Source organism: Heliangelus exortis, chromosome 2, assembly GCF_036169615.1.
Source record: "Heliangelus exortis chromosome 2, bHelExo1.hap1, whole genome shotgun sequence".
NCBI classification, from domain to species: Eukaryota; Metazoa; Chordata; class Aves; order Apodiformes; family Trochilidae; genus Heliangelus; species Heliangelus exortis.
Genome location: NC_092423.1, coordinates 89802591 through 89825535, shown reverse-complemented (window position 1 = coordinate 89825535; position 22945 = coordinate 89802591). Strand labels below are relative to the sequence as shown.

Genomic DNA, 22945 nt, shown 5'->3' with positions numbered 1-22945 from the left:
ACACTTTCAGGTTTTGGACAAACACTTCCATTTCCTTTCAGCTGGTGTCTAAGAAAGTAGCTCCCCCTTTCCCATAACCACTTTTACCCTGAAGTTTGCAATCACAGAGCTCTTTTTGGTGAAGAAGTTTGAGGTTCACACTCCCACCCACAACTAAGCAGAAAGTGCCAGATTTCTTCTCAGAAAGCAGAGCAGACAGGGACAGCAGACAGGCTCCCTTTCTCCCACTGAGCTGGGAGCAGCACTTCTTTCACACAGAGTGCTGCTGAGATTATTTTACCAAGTGTAGCCACCTGCTCAAAAAAACCTACTCCAGGCCTCCCTGCAGTAGAGCTGTACAGCAACAAATTCCATTGAGAATTTTGTTTCTGAGAAGGGTGAAGGATTTGGTTTCCAGATCACTGCTCTCAGAAATTATGGAAAAGGGGAGCTTCAAGCAGTAAAAGCCTCTGCTGTTGTGTAGAAATCGAGGTTGTAAACCATAGTGCTCTCCCCAGCCCCTTACCTGCATGAGGGCCCGTGGAGTAAATGAACTTTGATGTCTTGGTACATATAAAATTCAAGTCAATAACATTGATAATACCTTAAAATGAAGACAGTTTGCACTCCTGAAGGACTCACTCCTGGCTAGGAAAACAATTCTCTGAACAATAGGAGTTAGAAGTAAACATTAAAAATACATTTTTGATAGGGGTTATAAGCAGTGCTACACGATAAGCTCTGTGGAAACTGCATCACTTCCTTTCTTTGTCAAGTAAAGCGAGAAAAATAAATTCTGTGTATAGCATATATAGAGGCTCTTGTGTTCTAGCACTCAGTGCTCTGCTGTATACAAATGCAAAGAAATTCTTTGAATAATCAAATTTTCATTTAAATCACTAAGCCCTGTGTATTAGTTCAGGAAAACATCAAACCCTGCAGAACAGAATGTAGGCCAAATTACAGAAGAACCAGACAAGTGATGCAGTATTTCCTTGAAGATAGCTATGGTTTTATATGGAACTGCAAGGAGAACATAGCCACCACCTAGTTCCAGAAAAGACTTCCTATATTTAGTAAAAAAACCCCAAACAAAACCTCCAGTCTATCCTATAAACAAAGCTTTCTTTTCTCTTCTTTTCCTTTCTGTTCTTTTCCTCTTTTTATCTTCTTTCTCTTTTTTTTTTTTTTCCTCTTTTCTTTTTGTATGTAATTCAGTGCAGTAGAGATGTATAATTTATTGTTGAACCCAATGTCTTCCTCTCTCTCTCTCCTGCCCTATCCTGCTCTTCCATTCGGTGGTGTTTCTGCTTCCAATCTGCCAACATTAATTTCATCTGAAATGTCCCTGACATAGTATAACATTGACCTTCCCCAGCCAGTGTTCCCTAGTTACTGTGCTAAAGCTGTTTCACTTCAAATGTGATGTAGAGCAGACTAAATGAGAGAACTGGAAGGCAGAACGTTTGAAATCAAACTAATTATATTTAAATCATAGATTAACAATTAGCTGGGAGTCCTCAAACAATGTATATAGGTAACCAAGTTATGCTCTGCTGTTAAAATGAATCTGAGATATTAAATACAATACAATTTGGCAATATTGTACAAGTTTTCACATAGATATGAATGACTAACATTGCTTTACATAATTGCTTTGAAGGCAGCTCTGTTTAAGAATGAAGAAAGCAACACAGTCCTGCACCCCATGTCAGCGTAGTGGTCCTGTTTACAAACACTTCTGATGTCAGGGCACTGGCTCCTGAGTGTTGCAAATAAACAGCATTCCATACTCCAAAGGGTGTCTGTCTCATAATCCCTGAGGCTGTGGCTGGTCGATAACGATGGTGATAGGAAACAAAGAATTGGGTTATGGATTGGCCCTGTATTTCAGCAGCTTAGATTTTAATTGCAGTGAAGCTCAGGAAAAGCACAGAGAATGCAAAACAAAACAATTCCTTTGTCTGGTCAGTTAAGTTCATGAGCCCCACGATCCTCTGGATGGAGTAACAATTTTTTATAAGATCTTGAGGAAACTTCAGATACAAGAATCTATTTTTTTTTTTCTGCTTATCCAGAAACCATGCATTAATCTTCATCCTCTTTTACTGCTTCATACCCTTGCCTTTCTCACAATCTCATCTTTCCAAACCATGAATACAATACCTCATTCTCTTTTTCTCCTGCTATTCCATATTTACTGTTTTCTGCTTTTTTTATTCTCACTCCACAAGTGCATGAAATGCATTGCTTACATACATCAACCCTTCCTCTCTCAGAACTCTGGAAATAATCTGTAGTCATTTCAGGAGCTCCTCTTTTCCATTGAGAAGAAACACAATTTACTCAAAACCCCTACCATTCCTGCCACATCTTGTCACACCCTGGATAAAGAGGTAATTTGCTTCTCTTGTTGTTTCAGTGAGGGCCCTTAAACAACAAGATTTGTATAGCTAAGTGGACATTTTCCATAGATTTTCCTTCTGTTAATATAAAGCAATAGCTTTGTTATTTTTTCTGGGGAGCTGGTATAAGGTAATTGAAGTAATTTGTATGCAGTTGTATGTAAAACTAAATTAGAGTGATTAGGCTGTAAAGTGACTGCTGAATCAATCCTGAAAATACAGTAGCTTTCCATCTCCCTTTGACACGAGTTCCATTTCAGTTAGTGATGGCAGAGTGCAAGACAGAGGGGGAGCTCCTTCATTCAGTTTGCATGGCTTGGCTTTTGTCAGGAAGACAATGCTACAGACACCCATGTAAATGATAGACCACCACCAACACATGTTTTGGGCTATACCACAAATTCACACATATTTTCTAAAGCTGAGTGAATCCATACTGTGCTGTCTCTTGCTGGGTAAGGAGAGTGTGGTGTGCTTGCTCGTGGATTCCTTATGCTGATGGCTTTAAGTCTAGCAAAGGGACATCATCATCTCTTCCTCCTCCTTCTTTTCCTTCCTGCTTAAGAACGACTTCTGGGATTGTGACTCTTTTTTCAGTTGATGGGGAAGCACCTTTTGTTGAGTTGTTCTTGTCCTTCTTTACCTTAGTGATCACCTCTGTGTAAGAGATTTCTTCAATGAAAGGCTCTGCTGCTGTCAGCTCAGAGGTGTTGTGCACATCGGCTTCCCGGATCCCTTCCTGACCTTCGGCTCCTGTTCGCTCTTTATTTTTTTTATGGATCTTGAATGCCTCCTTCTTCGGGGCAGCTTGTGAAATGGATTTCTTGATCCTCATCCCAGATTGTCTCAGTCTCTCTCCTGACTGCCTGATCCTCTCTCTCCTCTCAGGGGTCACTATTCTAGTTCGAAGCCTGTTTACCTTCTTGCCAAAATTTTGTCTCGTCTTTTGCATGTTTTCCCTTGAAAATGCCTTTTTGATATCATCTATGCGCTTCATACCTGATTTCTTGAACTGGGTTGCTTTGCTTTCTTCGATGTAATATTCTTCATCAGAAGACAGATCATCAGGTGGGAAGAAATCATCCTCTAGAGTCTCAGCTGGTGTCCTCTCTTTGATAACAGATAGAGACGAAGGACACTCGCTTTCCTCCTGTGAACGAAAGCACAGAGTCATCTTCCAGCAGTGTTTTAAAAGTTTGGTGATTCAAGCATTTTGTTTTTGGCTTGTTAGCTGATTAATGCCAGCAGAAATACAATACTGTAACAATGTCAGGTAGGCTTGTACCATTGTATAGGATCTATACAGAAAAGAAGTGGCAGAAGAAACCTCTAGCACCTTCTGTAAAGACATTATGCCTGATTAAAGATTTCTTTTCAGTATGGTTCTTCCTGAAGCTAAAGAATGCCATGATTCTATGTGTACTGGCCCCTAATGGTTTTCAGAACAATTTTGTCTAGCATTTTTGGTTTTGATTTTTAGCTTGCCTTCTTTTAGAGATTCAGCCCAGATCCATTATTCCTCTCCAATAAAAGGTGAGACATCCTGTAGGCTCTTGTGCTTCTGTCAGCTGTGCACTCTCCAAATTGAGTCCCTCAATCATCCCAGTACCTTCACTCCTTTACTCTCACCAAGACAAATGCACATTTTTTATTGCCTGGAACTTAGAAAAATTTCCTTTGCTGCCCAGAAGGGGATGAACCCCAACATATTAACTTATATGTGCTGGCTTTATGAGGTGAAAAAGTCAGTAAAGGATTGAGATGCTATTCACTAAACCCTATTCCATACAATTCATTCAGCAGCTGTGCCATTGCTGAGATGAACTTGACTTGTTCCATGTAGAAAAATCTGAATGAACCAGAGCAAGCACATCTATCTCCTGTGGTGAGCTTGGTGACACTAAATGAGCACACAGTATTAGATATTTATGTTATACATATGATATATCATGGAATTGTTGAATCATAGAATGTTAGGGGTTGGAAGGGACCTCTGGAGATCATAAAGTCCAAACTCCCTGCCAGAGCAGCATCACCCAGGGCAGGTCACACAGGAACACATCCAGGTGGGTTTTGAAAGTCTCCAGAGAAGGAGACTCCACAACCTCCCTGGGCAGCCTGTGACAGTGCTCTGTCACCCTCACAGTAAAAAAAGTTTCTCCTTATGTTGAGGTGAAACTTCCTACATTTAAGCTAGAACATAGGAAGTTCCACCTCAACATGAGGAGAAACTTCTTTACTGTTATATACAGAGCTGCCTGGCTGGAAGTGGTGACTCTCCTACATACCTTAGCACTGGGAATGTAGGGTAACCCCTCCAAAGAAAGACTGCTAGAGGCTCCAGACACAAAGACAGACAGGAGACTTTCAAAAGTTGTCCACAATAAACAAACAATTTACCAAGAATCACTTAGTGGTTAAGGGTATGCAAAAAAACAAGGAAAAACTTTGTGGTAATGGAAAGATTCAGTAGGTGGCTTTATCAGAACAGGTTGAATCCTGATCCTCTGATCTGAAGACTGCAGCCTGCATGGACATTATAAACGTGTGGCTCAATGCTAGCAAGTCATTTCTCTCTAGATTCTCTCTAGAAGTACCCCTGTACACAGAATATAAACCCCATAACCTGTAGGAGGTGCAGGATGGACAGTGTCAGCCCCTGCTTCCTTACCAGCTGTTCATGTGCTTTTCTCACAGGAGGAGCAGCCCTTTTGTGTGCAGACAGGTACAACAGCTGTATAAAATTTTGATAAACTGTTTCCCATTGGTAGCAGCTACATCAGCTCATTTTGGAGGCATGATGGTGTCTGGGCTCTATTCTTAGCATTATTACCTTCATACAGATAATAGGAGAGATATTAGAAGTTTTGAGCCCATGAAGAATTATTCAGTCTTACTGAATACTCTGTTGCAAAGTGATTTTTGGCCAAAATGATGTCATTTTTCACAGTAACTCATCAGTAGCAAATTGTGTTTAATGCTATTTTGCAGAGTATGAGCAATACGTAAAATAAAATATATTAAGGTATTTTTCAGATAAAGCCCACTTAAGAGACTGTCATCATGCCTCAGCTTCTTTAAAAACCCTCTAGTAAAATAGTTGTTAATACGTAGAAAAAATAGGGACAAATTATGTTGCATCGATTACAGCAGAATGTTATTCAACTCTTCTGTCAAAATCAGCAGGAACAAAACTACAATGCTTTGCTAATAATTATCTTCATTAATGTGCAAATTAACATTAATTATATAAAGACTTCTATATATAAACATAATCCCTCCTTTTCTGAAAATGAACTAAAACACAGCTGGATAATAATTCCTCAAAGTTTGTAAATTATAGCTCACTCCTTCAGCTGAAATGGTGACAAAAATGTTTCCAGAATAACTGTTCTGAAATTTCAGTACATTCAGAATGAATACAATACAATATGGTGAATAGGGTATGCTGTTCATATGAAGATTACTTTTTACAAAGAGAGAAGGCAGAGACACTAATTTCTCTGCAATATTTAAGCTGTCTTCCTTTGGAAGAAGAACAAAATTTTCAGTACTTGTTGTCGATTGTTTGACAGATTTTGATTGAATTTAGCTTTGCAGTCTATTAGCTAAAGTAGAGAGGACCTTAACTTTCATTCACACATTGTAGAATTAAGGCTTATGAACAATAAGGTGTGAGATGAACACCTTGCAGAAGAGGTACAGAAACAAGAGCTGCAAGTCTTGAGTAACACATTTCATTCTGCTACAGCCTCTAAGAATCATCTTTGCTCAGTCTCTGATTTTCTCCTCTTCCTTGGTTTGCAAACACATCCTGCAGAATCCAGTGTAGCAAGGCTAAAAATTAGCATGAGTTTCCTTCCCATCTCAGGATTTGTGGATGGAAAATGTTACCACAACAGAAAGCACTCGTGAGACTTGCTAGTGTGTTAGGGAGGTTTCATAATAAAAATACAGTGATTTAGGCTCAGTAGGAGAAATTTCTCATCTGCTTCTTCTCTCTTTCCTGCCCCTCCCCATTTCTTCTTATCAGCAGGTATCAGCAGGGTAGAGAGAAGAGAGGAGCTCATCCTTTCTACAGCAGGAATTATAAGATGTAGCATCAGATGGGAAATAGATGGAGTCAAAGCTACCAGCCCATTTATAGACTCACTACAAGCAAAGACTGAACAGCTTCTGATTTCAGTAGCATAGCACAAAGCCTCAAACAGGGTGATAGCTTTCTTCTTCACTTGAAAGCAGATGCAACTGGAAATAGCAGCACTGGGCAGCCCAATCTTAGGGGAGGGTGAGAAGGAGCTGAGCAATTAATGATGCTGTTTGCAAGCTTTTAGTTAAAAATCTACCTAAGCATTCCCTAGGAAGGACTCGTATCCTGTACCATCACCCCCTCATTCGATGTAAGGGAGGATCTTTAAGCTAAATTTGCAACTGCTCAAATAAAATGAGGACAGATTACTTCACAGTAAAAGATGATACCAAGCAGTCAGGTATTTTTAATCTGATTTCTTGACGAATGAGGAGTGCAGTTATACGGTCTGTCTACTGGATAATACAAAGGATATGTACTCTGCCTGCCCTTCCTACTGGCAAAAACCAAAGATATGCACACACCAGAACCAGAAACCAAAAAACAAATCTCTGGAAGCTAAGTACTTCCCTTTCCTTTCATCCTGCCTTCTAGATGAAGCACCTGGAGAAGGTGCACCCTGCAGGGAGTGCTCACACTAGTCCTGGCATGCTTGTTGCTCATACTCTTAAAAGTTAGCCCACCACTAAACACATTGAAAATAGACCTGAATTGTTCAAAACAGAACAATTTTTTCCTTCCCCTCCAAGAAAAAATTGGGAAGTGAGTCATGTAAGTGGGCAATTTGGAGGTTGCCTTGGTTTTGTACAAAAGGTGTAGCATATATGCTCACATTACACAGCTCCAACTTCTCACCAGTACACAGCCTCTCCACCAGTTTATGTGCTTACTTAGCACTGTTATGTGTTTACTTAACACGTAAATATTTTTGCCTTTTCCAAAAATTTGGGAATGGAGCTGAGTACAGGCACAAAGGAATAAGCTCACTGCTGGGGAGCTGGCTATGCTGTGTCATTCTGTCTGCCCTCTCAGCTGACATCTGTCCTAAGCAAACACACCACAGCTCGGGTACTTTGCTTCTAGTTCTGGACCTATGATGCTGAAACAGGAATTATTTGGGAAAAATGCATGCACGTGGAAGGAAATAAGGTCTGGAAGGCTTCAGGTTCTGTGGCAGCAAAGAAAGCTGAAGGCAGTGTTCAAAGTGGTAAGAGGAAACCCAGGGAGACCTTTGAAGCTGAGCCAGGCAAGGAGAGAAATACAGAGGCCACAAAGCTGTAAGGTTAGTTAGATCTACAGCTTAAGGAACAACATTAACAAACAAAACTTGAACTAATAACATACTAACAGAACACTTGTACTATCCATGAGTGGCTGGTGATGCCCTTGGCACAGTAATTTGCTAAGAAAGCCTTTTAAACATGAACTTCAGCTTTTCTCAGGTTTTGAGTACTAAACTTCCCACCTACACCCAGCTGAAGAGGTTTGTATTTTTAAGGGCTTGGCTGAATACAAAGTAAACACATGAGTAAACCTCAGCTTTGGTGAATAAGGCCAGCACAGACTGTGTGTGAATGGATGGTGCTGGCTGGGGGCACTGAATATTGGAAGCCAGATGTTTCTAATGCTGGCTTCCCAAGAAAATCTGACCTTGTCATTGCCATTCTCTCCCTCTGCTCCCATTTCAGCTGAATTCCCAATTAGAAAATTTTGGAAGGGATGTAGTCTGAGTCCTTCACACAGGTCTCAAGGAAGGGATCACAGCAGTGACCTTTTTCTCCCATGGGATATAAGAAGGCATTTATGAAGGAAGGCTAACACACTGACTCCTGAAACTACACAAAGCAGTAGCTTTGCAGACTCTTTCTCACCTCACAGAAGACTTAAAATCAAGAGGTAAATTATCTTAACTATGACAATGCCCCTCATCAACACGATGAGACTCTCAAGATGGCAATGTTCCAGTAATCGAAAACTGTGGAGTCAAAAAAGAATGCTTTAAATTCTACCTGCTTGCTAACCCTGCCTGCACAGTCAGGCTCTTCTCATCCTCTCCTCTCCTTCCTCCAGGGAAGGAGGGGAAAAGGCAGAGCAAATGGTTTAGCAGTGTCTCAGGTATTTTGCAGCAGTGGTGTCCTGGCAAAGATCAGTTTGGCTCTAATAGCATCTTTCTCTTACTGCTGAACTCAGGAGCAAATAAGCCAGGGGGCTGCTGGAAGAGGAATGTGATGCCTTCAGCTGGGTCAGTGAGGCTGTGCAAAGGAAAAAGGGTTATTACAAAAATTCCCTCACAAGTTTGTTAGCTAAATCTCTACTCTTTTTCTTTGTAAGCACAGATGGGATCAATAATTAATAGCGGCAGTAGTATTATTTTCATTTAAAAAAAAGGTGTGCTGCTAATTTAGAGTGCACTGGATTCACTAGACAAAGCTGTGACATAATATCCTTGTACACAATACTTTGGCTTTAAGTACACTAGTACTTTGAATTATAATTGCAGTAATAATTTAATTATAATTCCATTTAAAATAAAAAAATAATGTAATATGATGTTGTTTTAATGGATGTAGCCAGTTTAAGAGCTTTACTCGTCTTGTCCTTTTATTATTTTTTTTAAAAAGTATTCTGGGTTTTTATTTAAAAGCCCAGACTGAAATTCTAGAGTGGACAAGGAGAAAAAAATTAAATACATTGTCTCATGTGTAAATATATGTTAGAAACCCAATAAATCAGTTTTACATTCTCTTTTCTAATAGCTTCAAAATGTCATTCTAAAAAACTGTAATAAAGGCAATAATCAGCTCTCAGCTACTATCTAACTTCAATTAAAATTTTTTAAAACACAAAAAACAATAGCAGAGAAAACCAGAATGACCAAATAAATAATTACATTATATAATTTAAAATACATAAATTATATACATATATAAAATTATATATTTTACATATGTAGGTATATAAAATCAAGACTCAAAATGCTCCTAAAAAAACTGCTCACGGGAAAAGTAGGGAGGAGAGACAGATGAAACTCTGTAACTTTGAGTCATTGTGTTGCAGAAAGAAAAGGTCACAGAAAATGATCTTTCATGCGTGACAGGGAAGGTGCAGGTGATGATTAACATAAGCACAGATGGGACTGGTGATCACCTGACACTTCCAAAGCAGAGCACGAAGCAGCAAAATGGTAGAAGGCCACCCAGTCATCAGTGCCTGGTCTGGTGCTGCTGCTGTGTCTATGACAAGAGGTGATGTAAATGACTGGCAGCATACGGGCAGGAAACTGCATTGCTGTGATTAAAAAAAATCCTAGAAATTTACATGTTAAATGAATGATTTATTATTCAGACTGGCAGCCAAGTAAATCACTAAATCATCTCCTTAAAACTGCTCTCTAGATCAATAGGAAACCTCTGATGAATAACCAATTACAAATCATTCTATACGTTTATTCACGTTCTAACTGTTAAGAGTGAAGCTCTATAAATCTCAAGCAATCCCTTCATTTTTTTCTGCAAATAGGCCATTTCAGAATCTCTGCCATCAGACCAAAAAGCTGCTCAGATGAGGCAGAAGCAGAATTATTTTAGAAGAGCACCTAAGGGATTTTATCAAGTAAAGTACATAGAGAATAAACAATTCAGCACATAAGACTTCACAGCCAAGTGCTGTTACTTGTATTTAGAATTATTTTTACATAATGAAAAAGCAGCCTGGTTAAAACAGTCAATCCCTCCTCCTGACTTCAATTTGATGAATCCGAGTACGCATCCCTTTTCTTTAAATTCTGACAGAAATTCACCTATTTAAGCTGGGGTATGCAATGACTGTAATGAAAGCTTGCTTGCTGTCTCATTATCTGACTGCAGCAAGCTGCAGGCGATGAGCAAGCGGTACCCAGTTACACCACATCACTCCAAGGAGCCTTTGGCTCCAGGCCACCACATGCTGCATAGAAAGGACTACTGCAGCTCCAAGGGAAAATGAAAGTTTCACACTTATTTTCCTTTGCTATTGTTTTACAAAGATAGCCTGGGGAACAGCTCTGCAGGTGAGCCTGAAGGTTTGCAATCAAACTGGTGAAATTTCTCACTTCCAATCTAGCTGTAGATACCAACCCTCTGTCAGTGGAGGAGAGAGAGAGATCAAAAGATGTGATAACAAAAACAACAACAAAAAAAAATGTTCTTGGTAATGTTTTGAGTCATTCGCTCCTCAGAAGGTGACTGTTCTTGCAAGCTGGCTGGAGTAGGAAAAGGCTCTCAGGTACAACAGAAACCCAACCATGCATGGGGAACTGCTGAACTCATCTGCCCAAGGAGAGAAGAGAAAAGGTTGGAGAAAAGGTAGTTATAAAGTAGAAACCATAACCAGAAGTAGACATGTATTTGGATTGGGTGAATCAGGCTCCACATTTTTTTTTCTCCTCTTCTGAAGGGAGTCTACAGGCCAAAGGTACAAACATAGAATCATAGATTCATAGAATGGTTTGGGTTGGAAGGGACCTTAAAAGATCATCCAGTTCCAACCCTCCTGCATAGGCAGGGACACCTCCCACCAGACCAGGTTGCTCAAGGCCCCATCCACCCTGGCCTTGAACACTTCCAGGGAGGGGGAAGCCACAGCTTCCCTGGGCAACCTGTGCCAGTGTCTCATCACACTCACAGGGAAGAATTAATTCCTAATGTCTAACCTAAATCTCCCCTCTTCAAGTTTTAAAACATTGCTCCTTGTCCTCTTTCTACCTGTGCAGAAAGTCCTACCCCAGCTTTCTTGTAGGCTCTCTTCAGGTACTGGAAAGCCACTATAAGGTCAACTTGGAGCCTCCTCCAGGCTGAACAACCCCAACTTCCTCAGCCTGTCTTCATAGGGGGGTGCTCCAACCCTCTGATCATTTTTGTGGCTCTAACATCTGTGTTCCTAATGCCTAATACTCAGCAAGATGGATCCTTTCCCAGATTCTGAACTTGCTGTTAATGACTGCACGTATCCCTCCCATCTGTGCCTGTGCTGTTCTGATGAACTTTATTCCTGTGCTAAAGGAATAACTGCAAGATTCAGCTGTCTCCAGTAGTGCTGAGAATACAAAGCCCAACAGCATGTCCTGAGAGCCCATGGCTGAACTGAGGCCTCAGGCATGGAGGCTACTGCTGAAGACTCCTGTGTGCCCACAGTGGCCAGCTGCAGCTCCAGTTAATAAGCCACTCCAGGCAGCCCCTAGGACTGTGGGGAAGAGGAACAAAAGAAGATGCTCATGATGTAGCTACACCTTTCTGCTTGCTTGCAGGCCAACCACAAGCAACATGCTGAACAACTGCATCCAGTGCAAATGTAAATGAACATCAATTATTTCCACTGCTCAGGGTTAACAGATGGAGAAAAATCAATGCCAGCCCTGAGCAGGTGACTACTTGTCCCTTGTGAGGACCATCACAAAGGAACAGGTCAGGGGACTGCAGCTGTACCAGATCAAGTGATGTAGTGTCAAGGTTATAATCTCCTATGAATACAGTTCTGTGAAATATGCAACCTATTTCTATTTTAGGAACACAGAAATGCCTTCTTTTTAAAGTTCTGTTTTTAAATATAATTATTTTTATTTCCCCTTATCCTCTTTCCTTGAGAACATATCTGTAGAAATATGGCTTTTCTTTAGCTAGGTGAAAGTGGTGACTTTTTTCTAAAAATCACAGGTACTGTATGATCTTCTTGGTTACCCCCAGTGCTCCCTCCATCACTGGCTCTGCCACTCTGCCAGCAGTGGCTGCACAGCGTGGGGCCAGCTCAGTGCTTTGAACTGAAGGACCAAGCTTGGTAGTGCAAACAAAGGACTCTTGCTACACTCTCTGACAGTCACTATGTTTCTTTTATTCCCTTGCAATCTCAGCGAAGGCAATTACTTTGCCAGCTGTAAAAATATTTATAAGGTTTATGCCACAAAGGCCCTGTGTTGCTGGGCTGCTGAGGCCTTTGTGTCTGAGGTCAGTGTCACAGGTCATCAACCTACACCACTTTTTTTTCCCTAAGTTTTCAGTGATTCAGGTTTTCCTTTTTCTCCAGGCATTCTAGCTGAAGGTTTTACCCAGAGCCTCAGGTCACCAGGACTAAGAACCCTTTTTTGGTTTCTGACTTGAAATAACTCACAGACAGTTTACACCTATTTGATGTTTTTGAGGATGGCCTTTACTGGACTCCCCATCCATGCTCCAGTGTATGCATAAATGACAGCCACAACCTCTCTCAGCCTATCTTCTTGCTGGACTAATCCAGGGCTTCCTGGTCTCCCCTCATGCCCCACAGTTTCCCATTCCACTGGGAGCTATTTTCCAAACCTGCTCAGTTTGAACACAGCTTCCTTCAAGAGGAGAGATCAGACCTGTACGTAGGAGTCCAGGTGGGCTCTGAAGTGTTTTGGGCAAGGACACTGGCAGCCTCTCTACCACTTCTGGAAATATCTTTCCTGAAGTATTTCATGCTCACATAACACTAATTTTTTAAGAGCCACACCATCGAGTGGCTCATGGTCGCCTTGTGAGCAATTAATACACCTTTTCCAAACCAGAGAACTTCAGAAGACAACCTAACAACAAGGGGTGTACAGGAACAGACACTGTGTACGATTAGGTAAGAATTACTCCACTTCTAAAGATTACTTGGTTTCTTGTCTGTCTTTCTCTGGTCTGATAGCTCCTAATTTTGAGTATATTTTATTTGTATCCACATCTTTTTCTGTGCCAAGACCTTTAATAAAAATATTACACAGTTGATAAAGGCAGTCTTAGAGGCAAAGCCTTCTAGAGAACCATCATAAAACTCACATCCCATTTCAGCACAGTCCACTGTCATCTGTTATTTTTCCAGATTATCTATTATGAGGTAAGACATCAGGTAGATAAATATGAAAAAGAATAAGACCTCTCCTGTTTCTCTGAAACAGAAAAATTATCAAATATGAATTACCTAGCAAAATATATACTTGGTGAACTATTTAAACCCACAGTACTAATGATTCTGTTCTGCAGAATCCCTTCTGAGCCTGCCATTGTTGTGCCCAAGTGGCACTCACAGGTTTTTCTCAGAATAGCTGTGACAAAGTGCTGATGGACAGTGAGTTTGTGCACCAGGTCCTTCAGCCTCTGGATCTGCTCATCTCTTGAGCACCAGGACATTGACTGCTGTGTCGGATACAAGTGCTTCCACTTCATATTTACAGACTATTGTCCCCATCTCAATGTCACCATTTTTGCTGCCCAAGCCATTATGCTGCAGGAGGATGGAGGAAATGGATGGAAGCTGTGCCAGGGGAGGTTTAGGCTGGATGTTAGGAAACATTTTTCACTGAGAGGGTTGTCAGGCATTGGAATGTCCTGCCCTGGACAGTGGTGGAGTCACCATCCCTGGAGGCATTTAAAAGGCATTTGGACCTGGTCTTTAAGGACGTGATTTAGTAGTTAGGTTATGGTGTTGGTCAAAGGTTGGACTGGATGACCTTGGGAGGCCTCTTCCAACCTAAACATTCTGTGAATCTGTGACAGTGTCCAGGAGAAGACACTTGTAGTTTGGACAGCATATGACAGGCTGCTGCTTCTATCCTCTCCTCAGGTGTGTGGTGGAGCAATCACAGGGCAAACAGATCAGCTGTAACATGACTGTGCAGGCCACTCAAGCCATAGCCTTACTCGGTGTCTGACATGTCCACCGTGACTGTCGACTGATTTTAAACATCAGATGGCAGTGAGTGAAAGAAATGCACGTGTCCCTTCACAGGAAGGCCTTACTCTTTTTATGGTGCTTACATAAAGTAATAACAGAAAACAGTTCAGTAACTGTAACATGGACTTTCTGGTGACTGTACACTCACATTCAAAGAGAGACTTGAAGAACATGCAGAAGAGCAAATGAAACAAGTTCTTTCAGGATTGAAAAAAAAAAAAATCCCCTTAACTTCTGAAAAATTTAGTCAGAATGTGTTGAATGGTTAGATGCTCTTAAGACTACAGAGAAATTTCTCACAACTGGCTATTCTGACTAACCTGAACAGAAGTGAACAGTGAGCTGCACAACCTATAATATCCTTGGTGTTCTCTACCCTATTCTCAGGGCACATAGCACTCTGGGATCACAGACCTCACTAGGAAGTCTGAGGCAACTTGGCATTTTAAATCATGCAATCTCCTCCAGGGGAGGAGAGCTGCCTGCTACCAAATCTTTTCCTCAACCAAGGAATGCCTTTTCCAAATGAATGCTCTCACTTTCCCTAATCATTATCCTTATGGATGACCACTTTGTCTTTTTTAATGCAAGGATATTGCCAACACTTTTCATCATGGCTGAGGCCTCTTGGGACAATCTCCTTCACCCAGTGATCCTTTTCATCCTTCCTACTCTTTCTATCAAGTTATAAGATCAAAGCTATCCACTTGAAACAAAAACTTTTGGATTTAATTGGTGTTTCCCTTTTCCTCATATGTCAATGTTCTGGCAAAAGTTAAAACTAAAACCCACGTGCACTCACCCACGCAGGCATTTAATACCAGTTACTCACAGGTCACTGCCTCCATCACAACGTCCCAAATAGTTCATCAGAAAACAATTCCACTACAGATGAGCTGTCACTCACAACCACCAAGTAAACAACTTGGTTATACCCATTTGTAAAATAGAGTGAAGGGAGTAAGGAGTGTGCTGATTCTGTAGCTATTAACAGACTCCCACTCATTCTAGCCAAGCTTCAGACACTCAGGTCTTGGCACACAAGCAGGATGCCTGCACTGGGGTAAATCAAGAGTGTGAAACTGCACTTGTGTGAAAAAGACTTTCACAAGTGTTCCTCTGCCCTCAAGCTTCAGCAGTCTTGGCTACCTAGCATGTTCCAGATTTTATGGAGCAATGCAGTTTTCCTCTTCCAGAAAAGTGTTAAATGTCAGATCCTAAAGGGATCAGCCGATACACTTCATGCAACAGGGAAAAAGATTCTCCAATCTACCTTACAAAAGGTAGCTAAAGATGGAAGCTAAAGAGGAAGCCATCCATATGCTCACTGACAGTTCTCAGCTATCATAGGAAGAGGAAGCTCGAAAGTCAGCAATCAAAAATGCTGTTTCCCTTTCTGAAAAGCACTGCATAAGAATTAAAAGAACAGAACAGGTTTGGGGTCATTCTTGTCTGGCAAAACCAGCAGAGAGTTCAGAAACTCACACTGAAGATGATTCTTGGAGAAAGAAGGTGTCATACAAGCTGCCTTTTGTATGAAAAAAAAGAAAATAGCAACAGCTGTTCTTTATAATTGTGTGTAAATCCATTTCCACAGTATTTTATTGCATTTTTAGATAAACTAGAACTCATGCCTTGCTAGGACAAAAATTTACAATACATAATGAATATTGCTTTAAGAAGAAACATTTTCATAGCATTGACTCTGCTGCAATCATTATAGTAAAGGCCCATCAATGAAATGACATTATGCCAGTAACCTGGGAAGTCAGAGATATTTATTACCTTTAGCTGGTAAATGATTTGCAAGGAAAAAGCCAAAGTGCCTGTTTTCTATTCTATCATGATGGTGCAGCTTGCAATAATAGTAATAACAGGCCAAATTGTGCCCCTGCCTTCTCCTGAACATCCATCACAATCATTCACTTAGAAAATCTGGGAGGCACAATTTGGCTGTTTATGGTACTAAAATAAGATTAAAGAGATAACATTCCCTACCTCTAGCTTTTACTCCTTTTTTTTTCTTTTTTTTTTTTTTCTTTTTTTTTTTTTTTTTTTGGTTTAGTTTTGTTCTGTTTTGCCAGTAGCAGAAAAATGAAGTAGTTAAGCAAGCTAGATTATGCAGAAGAATTTGTCAGCTGTTTACAGTGGTGAATACACTCAGTGAAACACGCGCCTCCATTCATCACAAGTAATGTTATTTACGTACAAACAGATGCAAGACCAGGGTGTGAGGCTGAGTGATGGGGGTGCATCATGTTACTCTTGAGGGCTGGTATTTTCAAGAACGCCTAATGATGAATATGACTCTTTTGAAAGAAGGTTTGGGGACTCAGTAGTATGAAGGACAAACTATGCTTCTGGCAAAAGATAAAGCACTGCTATTTTCTATTGAGTTGCGGAACTGGGAGGTCTGAATAAATGGCAGGATCAGGCCATTGAACAAATGGGTTTCACAGCACTCACAGGGAACTGACAGACCCCTTGAGCTGCCTGTGCTGTCTGCTTGTATGAAGGCAGGCAAGACTGTGCCATTTCTTGCCATTATGAGAGCAAGAAACACCCTATGATGAGGTCAATAAATGAAAATGTATCATCTGCTTGCCCAACGTGATTGGAAGAACCATGGTGGAACAACTGGAAGAACAAACTACTTCCAAAGCAGAGCATGCAAGGCACTATTTGCTGCCACGATGGGTTTGTAGGTTTGAGGTTTAGTTTGTGGATATACTGCTACAGGCTGAGACAATTAAAAAAGCCTCAGTTTGGCAGAAGTACAAAATCCAGGGTAATGCTGCAAGTTAAATCAACCATGCGTTTTGAAATTAGCATTAGAAGAAAGTCTGTGTTCCAGGGAGCCTGTGAAGACTTTTGCTATTTGGACTTCTACCTAATACGGTGAAAAAAATAACAGGGATGAATGTCAGGCACGGTTTGTATGACAAGATTTACAGGGCCTGTCTCATATTACCTTTCGGAGAGGCAACAAATAGTCCTTGCTGATCTGCAGTTAATCTTACATGACTGGCTCAGAAACCCTACCAACACTAATAATAGACTGTGTGTGCTGCCGTCAGTAGGTTCACGCAGAAAGGCACCGAGGAGCACAGCTCAGTGTAAAAAGAAAGCATAAAATAACTCTCACGTTGGACAGACCGCGTCTTTTGGTTCATTAACCAACGCCTACCAAGGAAGCAGCAGAGTGACAGCACTATAGGAAATTAGGCTCAGGGTTACCTGGTAGATTACGACCCGGAATTTGTTTTTCCTCAGCATCTCCTCCTGTTTGGCTTTCACCTTCCGCACGCTGGCGTTCTGCCTCTCCACGCGCGCCCGCACCTCCTTGACGGTGGAGCTGACTTTCCGGGTTTTCTCCAGGACCTTGTTCACCGTGTAGCCCGTGTTGCCGTGAGCCTGGGCCAGCTTTAACATATCAATCTGTATGGTCTTGATGGCGTTTTCCATCTCCCTGTGCCTCTCCTCTATCCTCTTCTGGCTCGCCTGCACGCTGTCCACAATGTTGGCCACTTTGTCCAGGACTGTCACAATGGTGTAAGCTGCATCTTGCTCTTCCTCCTCCTCGGGGACGCTGGAGAGACGGTTCTGGTGGGGTCTGTCGGCCTCCGAGGGGATTTCACGGCGATCCATTTTGCCTGCCTTCTTTCTGCTGGGTCGGTGGCAGGAGAAGTTGGGGGTGATCCTGCCAGAACGATTCCGGCGCTGCTGCGGGGAGCCAAGGCGACAGCTGGCTGGGGAGATGCTCAAAGTGGGGCGTGAAACGCCGCTCCTGGAGCTCGCTCAAATACTTCTGACTACAAAATATCCACACATGATTGTTCGGATGCTTTCAGCAACATGAAACCCCTAAAATTAGGAAGCAATGTCTGGAAAGGAACATACGTTTAAAGGGTCACGCTGCTGTGCTGATGAAGTTATTAGTGTTAATCCAGGGAAGTAAAGTAACTTACTAATTAAGCAGGAAAGCAAACTTGCATATTTTTAATGATCTACTTTTGTTTTCTTGTTACTGGAGTGCTTTCCTCCCAGGAAATTCAAAGAGTGGTCAGGAAAATGAAAAAGGTTGTTTTTTTCACAGCAAAACAACTTCAGGTCTTCAGCTTGCTGCAATTACCACATGAGGTAACAAATAAAAACACTAAACCAGAGGCAATATAGTGAAAATGTTGTATTGTGACATGCTTTTCCAGTTCAAAATGTTGAAAGCATTTTTTTTTTTATTGAACAAATTATTAAATCCTACATGCAAAATTCTGAAAGCCTAAACTACATGTTAAAACATCTGAACACATCCTATTCACACTTAATCTTGGGATCTTTCAAACAACAACTAACAGTCTATTAATATAACTATGACCAGCAGACTAATTTGGATGGACTTATTTAGCTCTTGAAAATACTCTATACAAGAGCACTAGTAATTTGTTCACTTTTAATTTTTTTTATTATATTTTAATCACAAACACTATACAATCTGTATTGGAGGTGTTAAAACATGTCTTTTCTTTAAAAAAAGGTTAAGAAGTATTAAAAGAGCTTTAACAGTGATAAAGCAGGCTTTATTCCAATTGTTTGTGATCATTTATTTAGCACCAATTTTTTACAATACCTAAATCTACTATGACCTACTTCTTTTGGACCTGTGCCATCTGCACTATCAGGTAACTTCCCAAATTAAGAAATTTATAGTTTTTCCTCTTTAAAAATAAATTGTTGGAGCAATTTATGAAGATGGCAGTGTTTAAACCCAGCCCTCACCTTTTATAAATATGTTACAACTACACACAGCACACAGCTTCACAGTTCATGCGATAGGCAGTGTCTAAAAAATCAGTTACTAACTTCCAAAAACATTTAAATATCTACGGTATTTAAACACAGTGTTTTTCTAGTTTCTCATAAGAAAAGTAAGCTGTAAACATTTTTACCTTTAGTTCATGCCTTGTTTGCTAGGTAACGTGGACTTTTTTTGTTGGTTTGTTGTTTCCTTTGTTTTAATCTACAACCATTGGTGGCATAAATCTGTGTTCCCAAAAATATTACATTCCATGGATAAAGCACAAGTCTATTATATAACCATGTGATACAGATACAGAAAATTAACTACTGTATTCAAAAACATAAAAGTAAAGATACTAAACCAGTCCATAGCTGTTAGAGCTGATGCTTTCAGAATACAGACCAACATTGTTACACTAAAAATGTTCAAAAATAAGGCCTCTGAAATAAATATTTCCATTCTTTAAAAAAAGATATAATAAAAATGTACATCACATGGTCAATGTAGGTATAAAAATCACTAAGTTAAACCATTCTGGATGATGTATCTGAAGTAAAATGGCCTAGGTTTTGCTTCTGCCGACGTCCTCTATTGTTTTTGGGGCATTTTCTGTGACAAAGAGAGAGAGAGAGAAAGAAAAAGGAAGGCTGATTTTACATATGCCACATAAAACTAAGCAGACCAATAACACAGTACCTTAGTTTCCTGCACTTAATAATCTCAAGGAGTCTATGAGGTGTGCTGACTGGGATGATGATCCTGTTGTTTGGTACCAGACTGTCACCTGGGGATGTCCATGGGAACCCAGAGGACTCAGAAAGGTGTTCTGCTTGAACTTGAGACCAAAACCAGCAAGGTGCTACATCCTTCAGGCTTGATCCAGTAAAATGCATGCCATGAATAATTGCATTGTCTGAACTTTGTACATATCTCATACTTAAAACCCAGTAGATAGTAAGATTGGATCAAGCCAGCCTTTTAAAGTGCTGGACCTCCAGGTGCCCTGCTGCTCATGGCAGCACCTGAGGCAGAGCCCACCCAGGAATCTCTGTGGGGTGACTCAAGAGATCCCTTTCTGGGAAATGGATGCACAACTAAGACAGAATTCTGAATTCATAAAGGAATTCTGAAGACAGGATTTCCTAAGCCAGTCAGATAGCAGGTGATGCATGATGAAGCAATCTTGCTGGAATGCAGCAAGCCAGACTGTCCCCAAGAGCCTGTGAGCTTCAGAACCATCATAAGATGGCTGAAAGAGGGGGGCTGAGGAACCACAGCCTTCCACAGCCACTGCTTTGGACAGCAGGATCCAGTAAAAAAGGGATGACATCAGTTGCATGAGCGAAAAACCTCTTTTGACCTGTGCAGGGGATGTTAGTTATGTGTCCTTATCCCTTCTATGAGGTAGGGAAGGAGGACAATATTGCTTGTTCATAGAAGTGTCACTCTACATCACTGAGTTTGGGAATCCAGACACTAATGAAGTAGCACAAAATTTTACAGCCCAAAGTAACTAGAGCTGAAAAAGTGCAGGATGAAATGAGGAGGAAAAAGCAAAAAGTGTAGGACTTTTGCACCCATAAGCTAACTGATACATCCTTTACCCATGCCAGAGCCCCCTGTCTTCACTGGGTTCAAGGCTCTGAGCAAAGTGAATGCCTTGTCATAAAAAAAAATCCATGGATCTCATCTCAGTTTTCATAGGGAGCCAGAGTCTGAGGCAACTGAGAAGCTTGAACTCTGAGCTTCTGCATCTTTACATTTCATAAAATAGGTTCCCATTGACAGCACCTAAGAAGGAGACGAGCTGCACATTCATTTTTAGAAAACATATATGGTGTGAGGGATACTTCTCTCTGTGCAACACCATTTACAGTGGTACAGCAGGGAACAGCATCTTGTCAACCTCTCTGGTTTCACTGGGTGGGAGGAGGGATCATAGCTTCTATAAGATACCAGCAATGCATGAATAACTTCAGTGAAGGTCTAACACAGAAGCTGACCTTTTGGATGCATTTCAAGGCTGAACTATTCTGCTGGGTATTTGCTCTAGGGATTCAGAGTGGTTACTGGTGGTTTCTGAACAAATGTGTGTTTTGTGGGGAAAAAAACCACAACTGCATGTTACATAAACCTTCTGCTTCAGTCATTAGGCATTTTTTATGTGGGCATTTTAGTGTATATGTTAAAGCACACAAAATCTCAGAGGTCAAACATTTAAATACAGAAAAAAGCATATCCATACAATGTGTATTTTTTTCACTGTTTTTTGTCTTTACCTACCTTGTTATGCACATGACAATTGCAACTATAATGGCAATCTGTACAGCTCCAATTATTGCTGCAATAAGGACATGTGTAAGCTTTTGTCTGCTTGGGACAACATAAAGAATACTAAAGTCTGTCTTTTCACAGTGCTGTCCAGTATATCCTGATTCACACCTGAAAAAGAAAAGCAATATTTCACTGAATCTGTAATTTGACAACAGCCCTGTCATTCTGCAGATGAAATAAGGAGTCCTGGGTGACTCCAGTTGAGAAAGAGCTGGTGAGAAAGCAGAGGTGTGATAAAGCTTGGGTTGGGGAATGGTTTGAATTTCCATGGGAAGAGAAGAGACAGAGATGATATGCTCTGCTTGCCTGTGTGAGGTTACTGAAAACACACACCAGTGTGGTGAAGGCCTTGGTCTGGCAATGGGAATACACAGGGTTGTTATTAAATTGAGCCTATATTTAGGAAGAGTAAGGCAACTAGGTGTAGACAAGGTAAATGAAACAAAGTAAGCATGGTCACTCAGCTGCAATGTCAATATGGGAGAGGAATGACAAAAAGGAAGAGAAACCCTAAAAAATCGGGTTAAGGAAGATCCCTTTTCAAGCTGCAGCCTACAGAAGTGGAATCCTGCAAACACTGTTAGACAAACCCTCTTCTGCCTTGTCAGCAAACTGGAGTTAGGCAGAGGTCAGGTTATAAAGCCCAATGGCCTGCAACTGTTCAACTGAGAGTTCATGGAAGAATCCATAAAAACTGGCAAGGGATTGGGGAGAAATGGCTGGAGACAAAAGAAAAGCAGCTACCCTAAATGGTACCTGTCCTGAGCAAAGCAGCAGTTATCTCAGAGGGAAATTCAGCAGAGGCAGCTTGCATTCAGTGATGTGTGTTCAGGGAATGGCAGATGTGCCAGTGATAAAGGTGGTATTAGAAACATGCTCTGGAGAAGTTCAGGTTGCAAGGCAAGAGACGTAGAAAATACAAGGAAAGGCAAGAAACACTCAAAGACACTGAGTTGTTATCTGCAGAACCAAAGGCCACCACTTACACCTCCAAGTAACTTCCTTGTACAGCTTGCCTTTAAAACTGACATTACTAAGGCAAGTGAATCACACAAGTGGCCTACAGCTCCATGGAAAAAAAGCTGGAGAAGAATTACACACATGCAGGCAGAGAAGGAGGCATTTTGAAAACTGTATCAGATAGGCCTGAATGGAACAGAGAATTAGTCTCACCCATCTGAAAGCTTTGTGTTAGGGTAGGAATTAATTCTGTTTGGAGGAATGAAATAATTACTCCACAGACCTTCCTACATCTGCTAATGCAACTCCTAATCCTCCTTTGCATGCAGGGATAATGGCTGGGGTTTACATGTTCATAATCTTGTGATTCTACTTTCTCCAGCCATGAGCTGCTGTGTAAGGAGTTTTGGTTCAGACATGAAACAAGCTTCAGTAAGAGCAGAGTTATTAAAGAAAAGCTCCATGTACTGTAAGGAAGCTCAGTAATGGCTAAGAAGGGAATCAAGAGAAACACCAGCACACAAGCAGAAATGGGATGGGGAACGTGTTGGTTACCATGCAAAAAGAAACAAGAAAGAGTACTCCTTGCTAGTGAAGAGAACGGAATTCTTATTGCTACTTTGCTTTTGTGTTCATCAAAGAAGGTAACACTCAAAGTGTGATCAATGT

General features: G+C 41.0%; 2 protein-coding genes across 2 annotated transcripts in view; both read right to left on the bottom strand.

Moving 5' to 3' along the window:
* Positions 1-1444: 1444 nt before the first annotated feature.
* On the bottom strand, positions 1445-18346 carry CAVIN4 (caveolae associated protein 4). The gene is made up of 2 exons (XM_071736925.1): positions 17422-18346; positions 1445-3534 (listed from the first exon to the last, which is right to left on the bottom strand). Exons 1-2 carry the CDS (start codon positions 17830-17832, stop codon positions 2875-2877), a joined length of 1071 nt encoding a protein of 356 aa, XP_071593026.1. The 5' UTR covers positions 17833-18346; the 3' UTR covers positions 1445-2874.
* Positions 18347-18401: 55 nt separating this feature from the next.
* Positions 18402-22945, bottom strand: part of TMEFF1 (transmembrane protein with EGF like and two follistatin like domains 1) — a 117879-nt gene continuing 113335 nt past the window's right edge. The window contains exons 9-10 of the mRNA XM_071736923.1: positions 21266-21424; positions 18402-19591 (exon numbers count right to left, since the gene is read on the bottom strand). Of these exons, the coding sequence (XP_071593024.1) occupies positions 19507-19591; positions 21266-21424 (244 nt within the window). The 3' untranslated portion in view covers positions 18402-19506. The remainder of the gene's footprint in view (positions 19592-21265; positions 21425-22945) is intronic.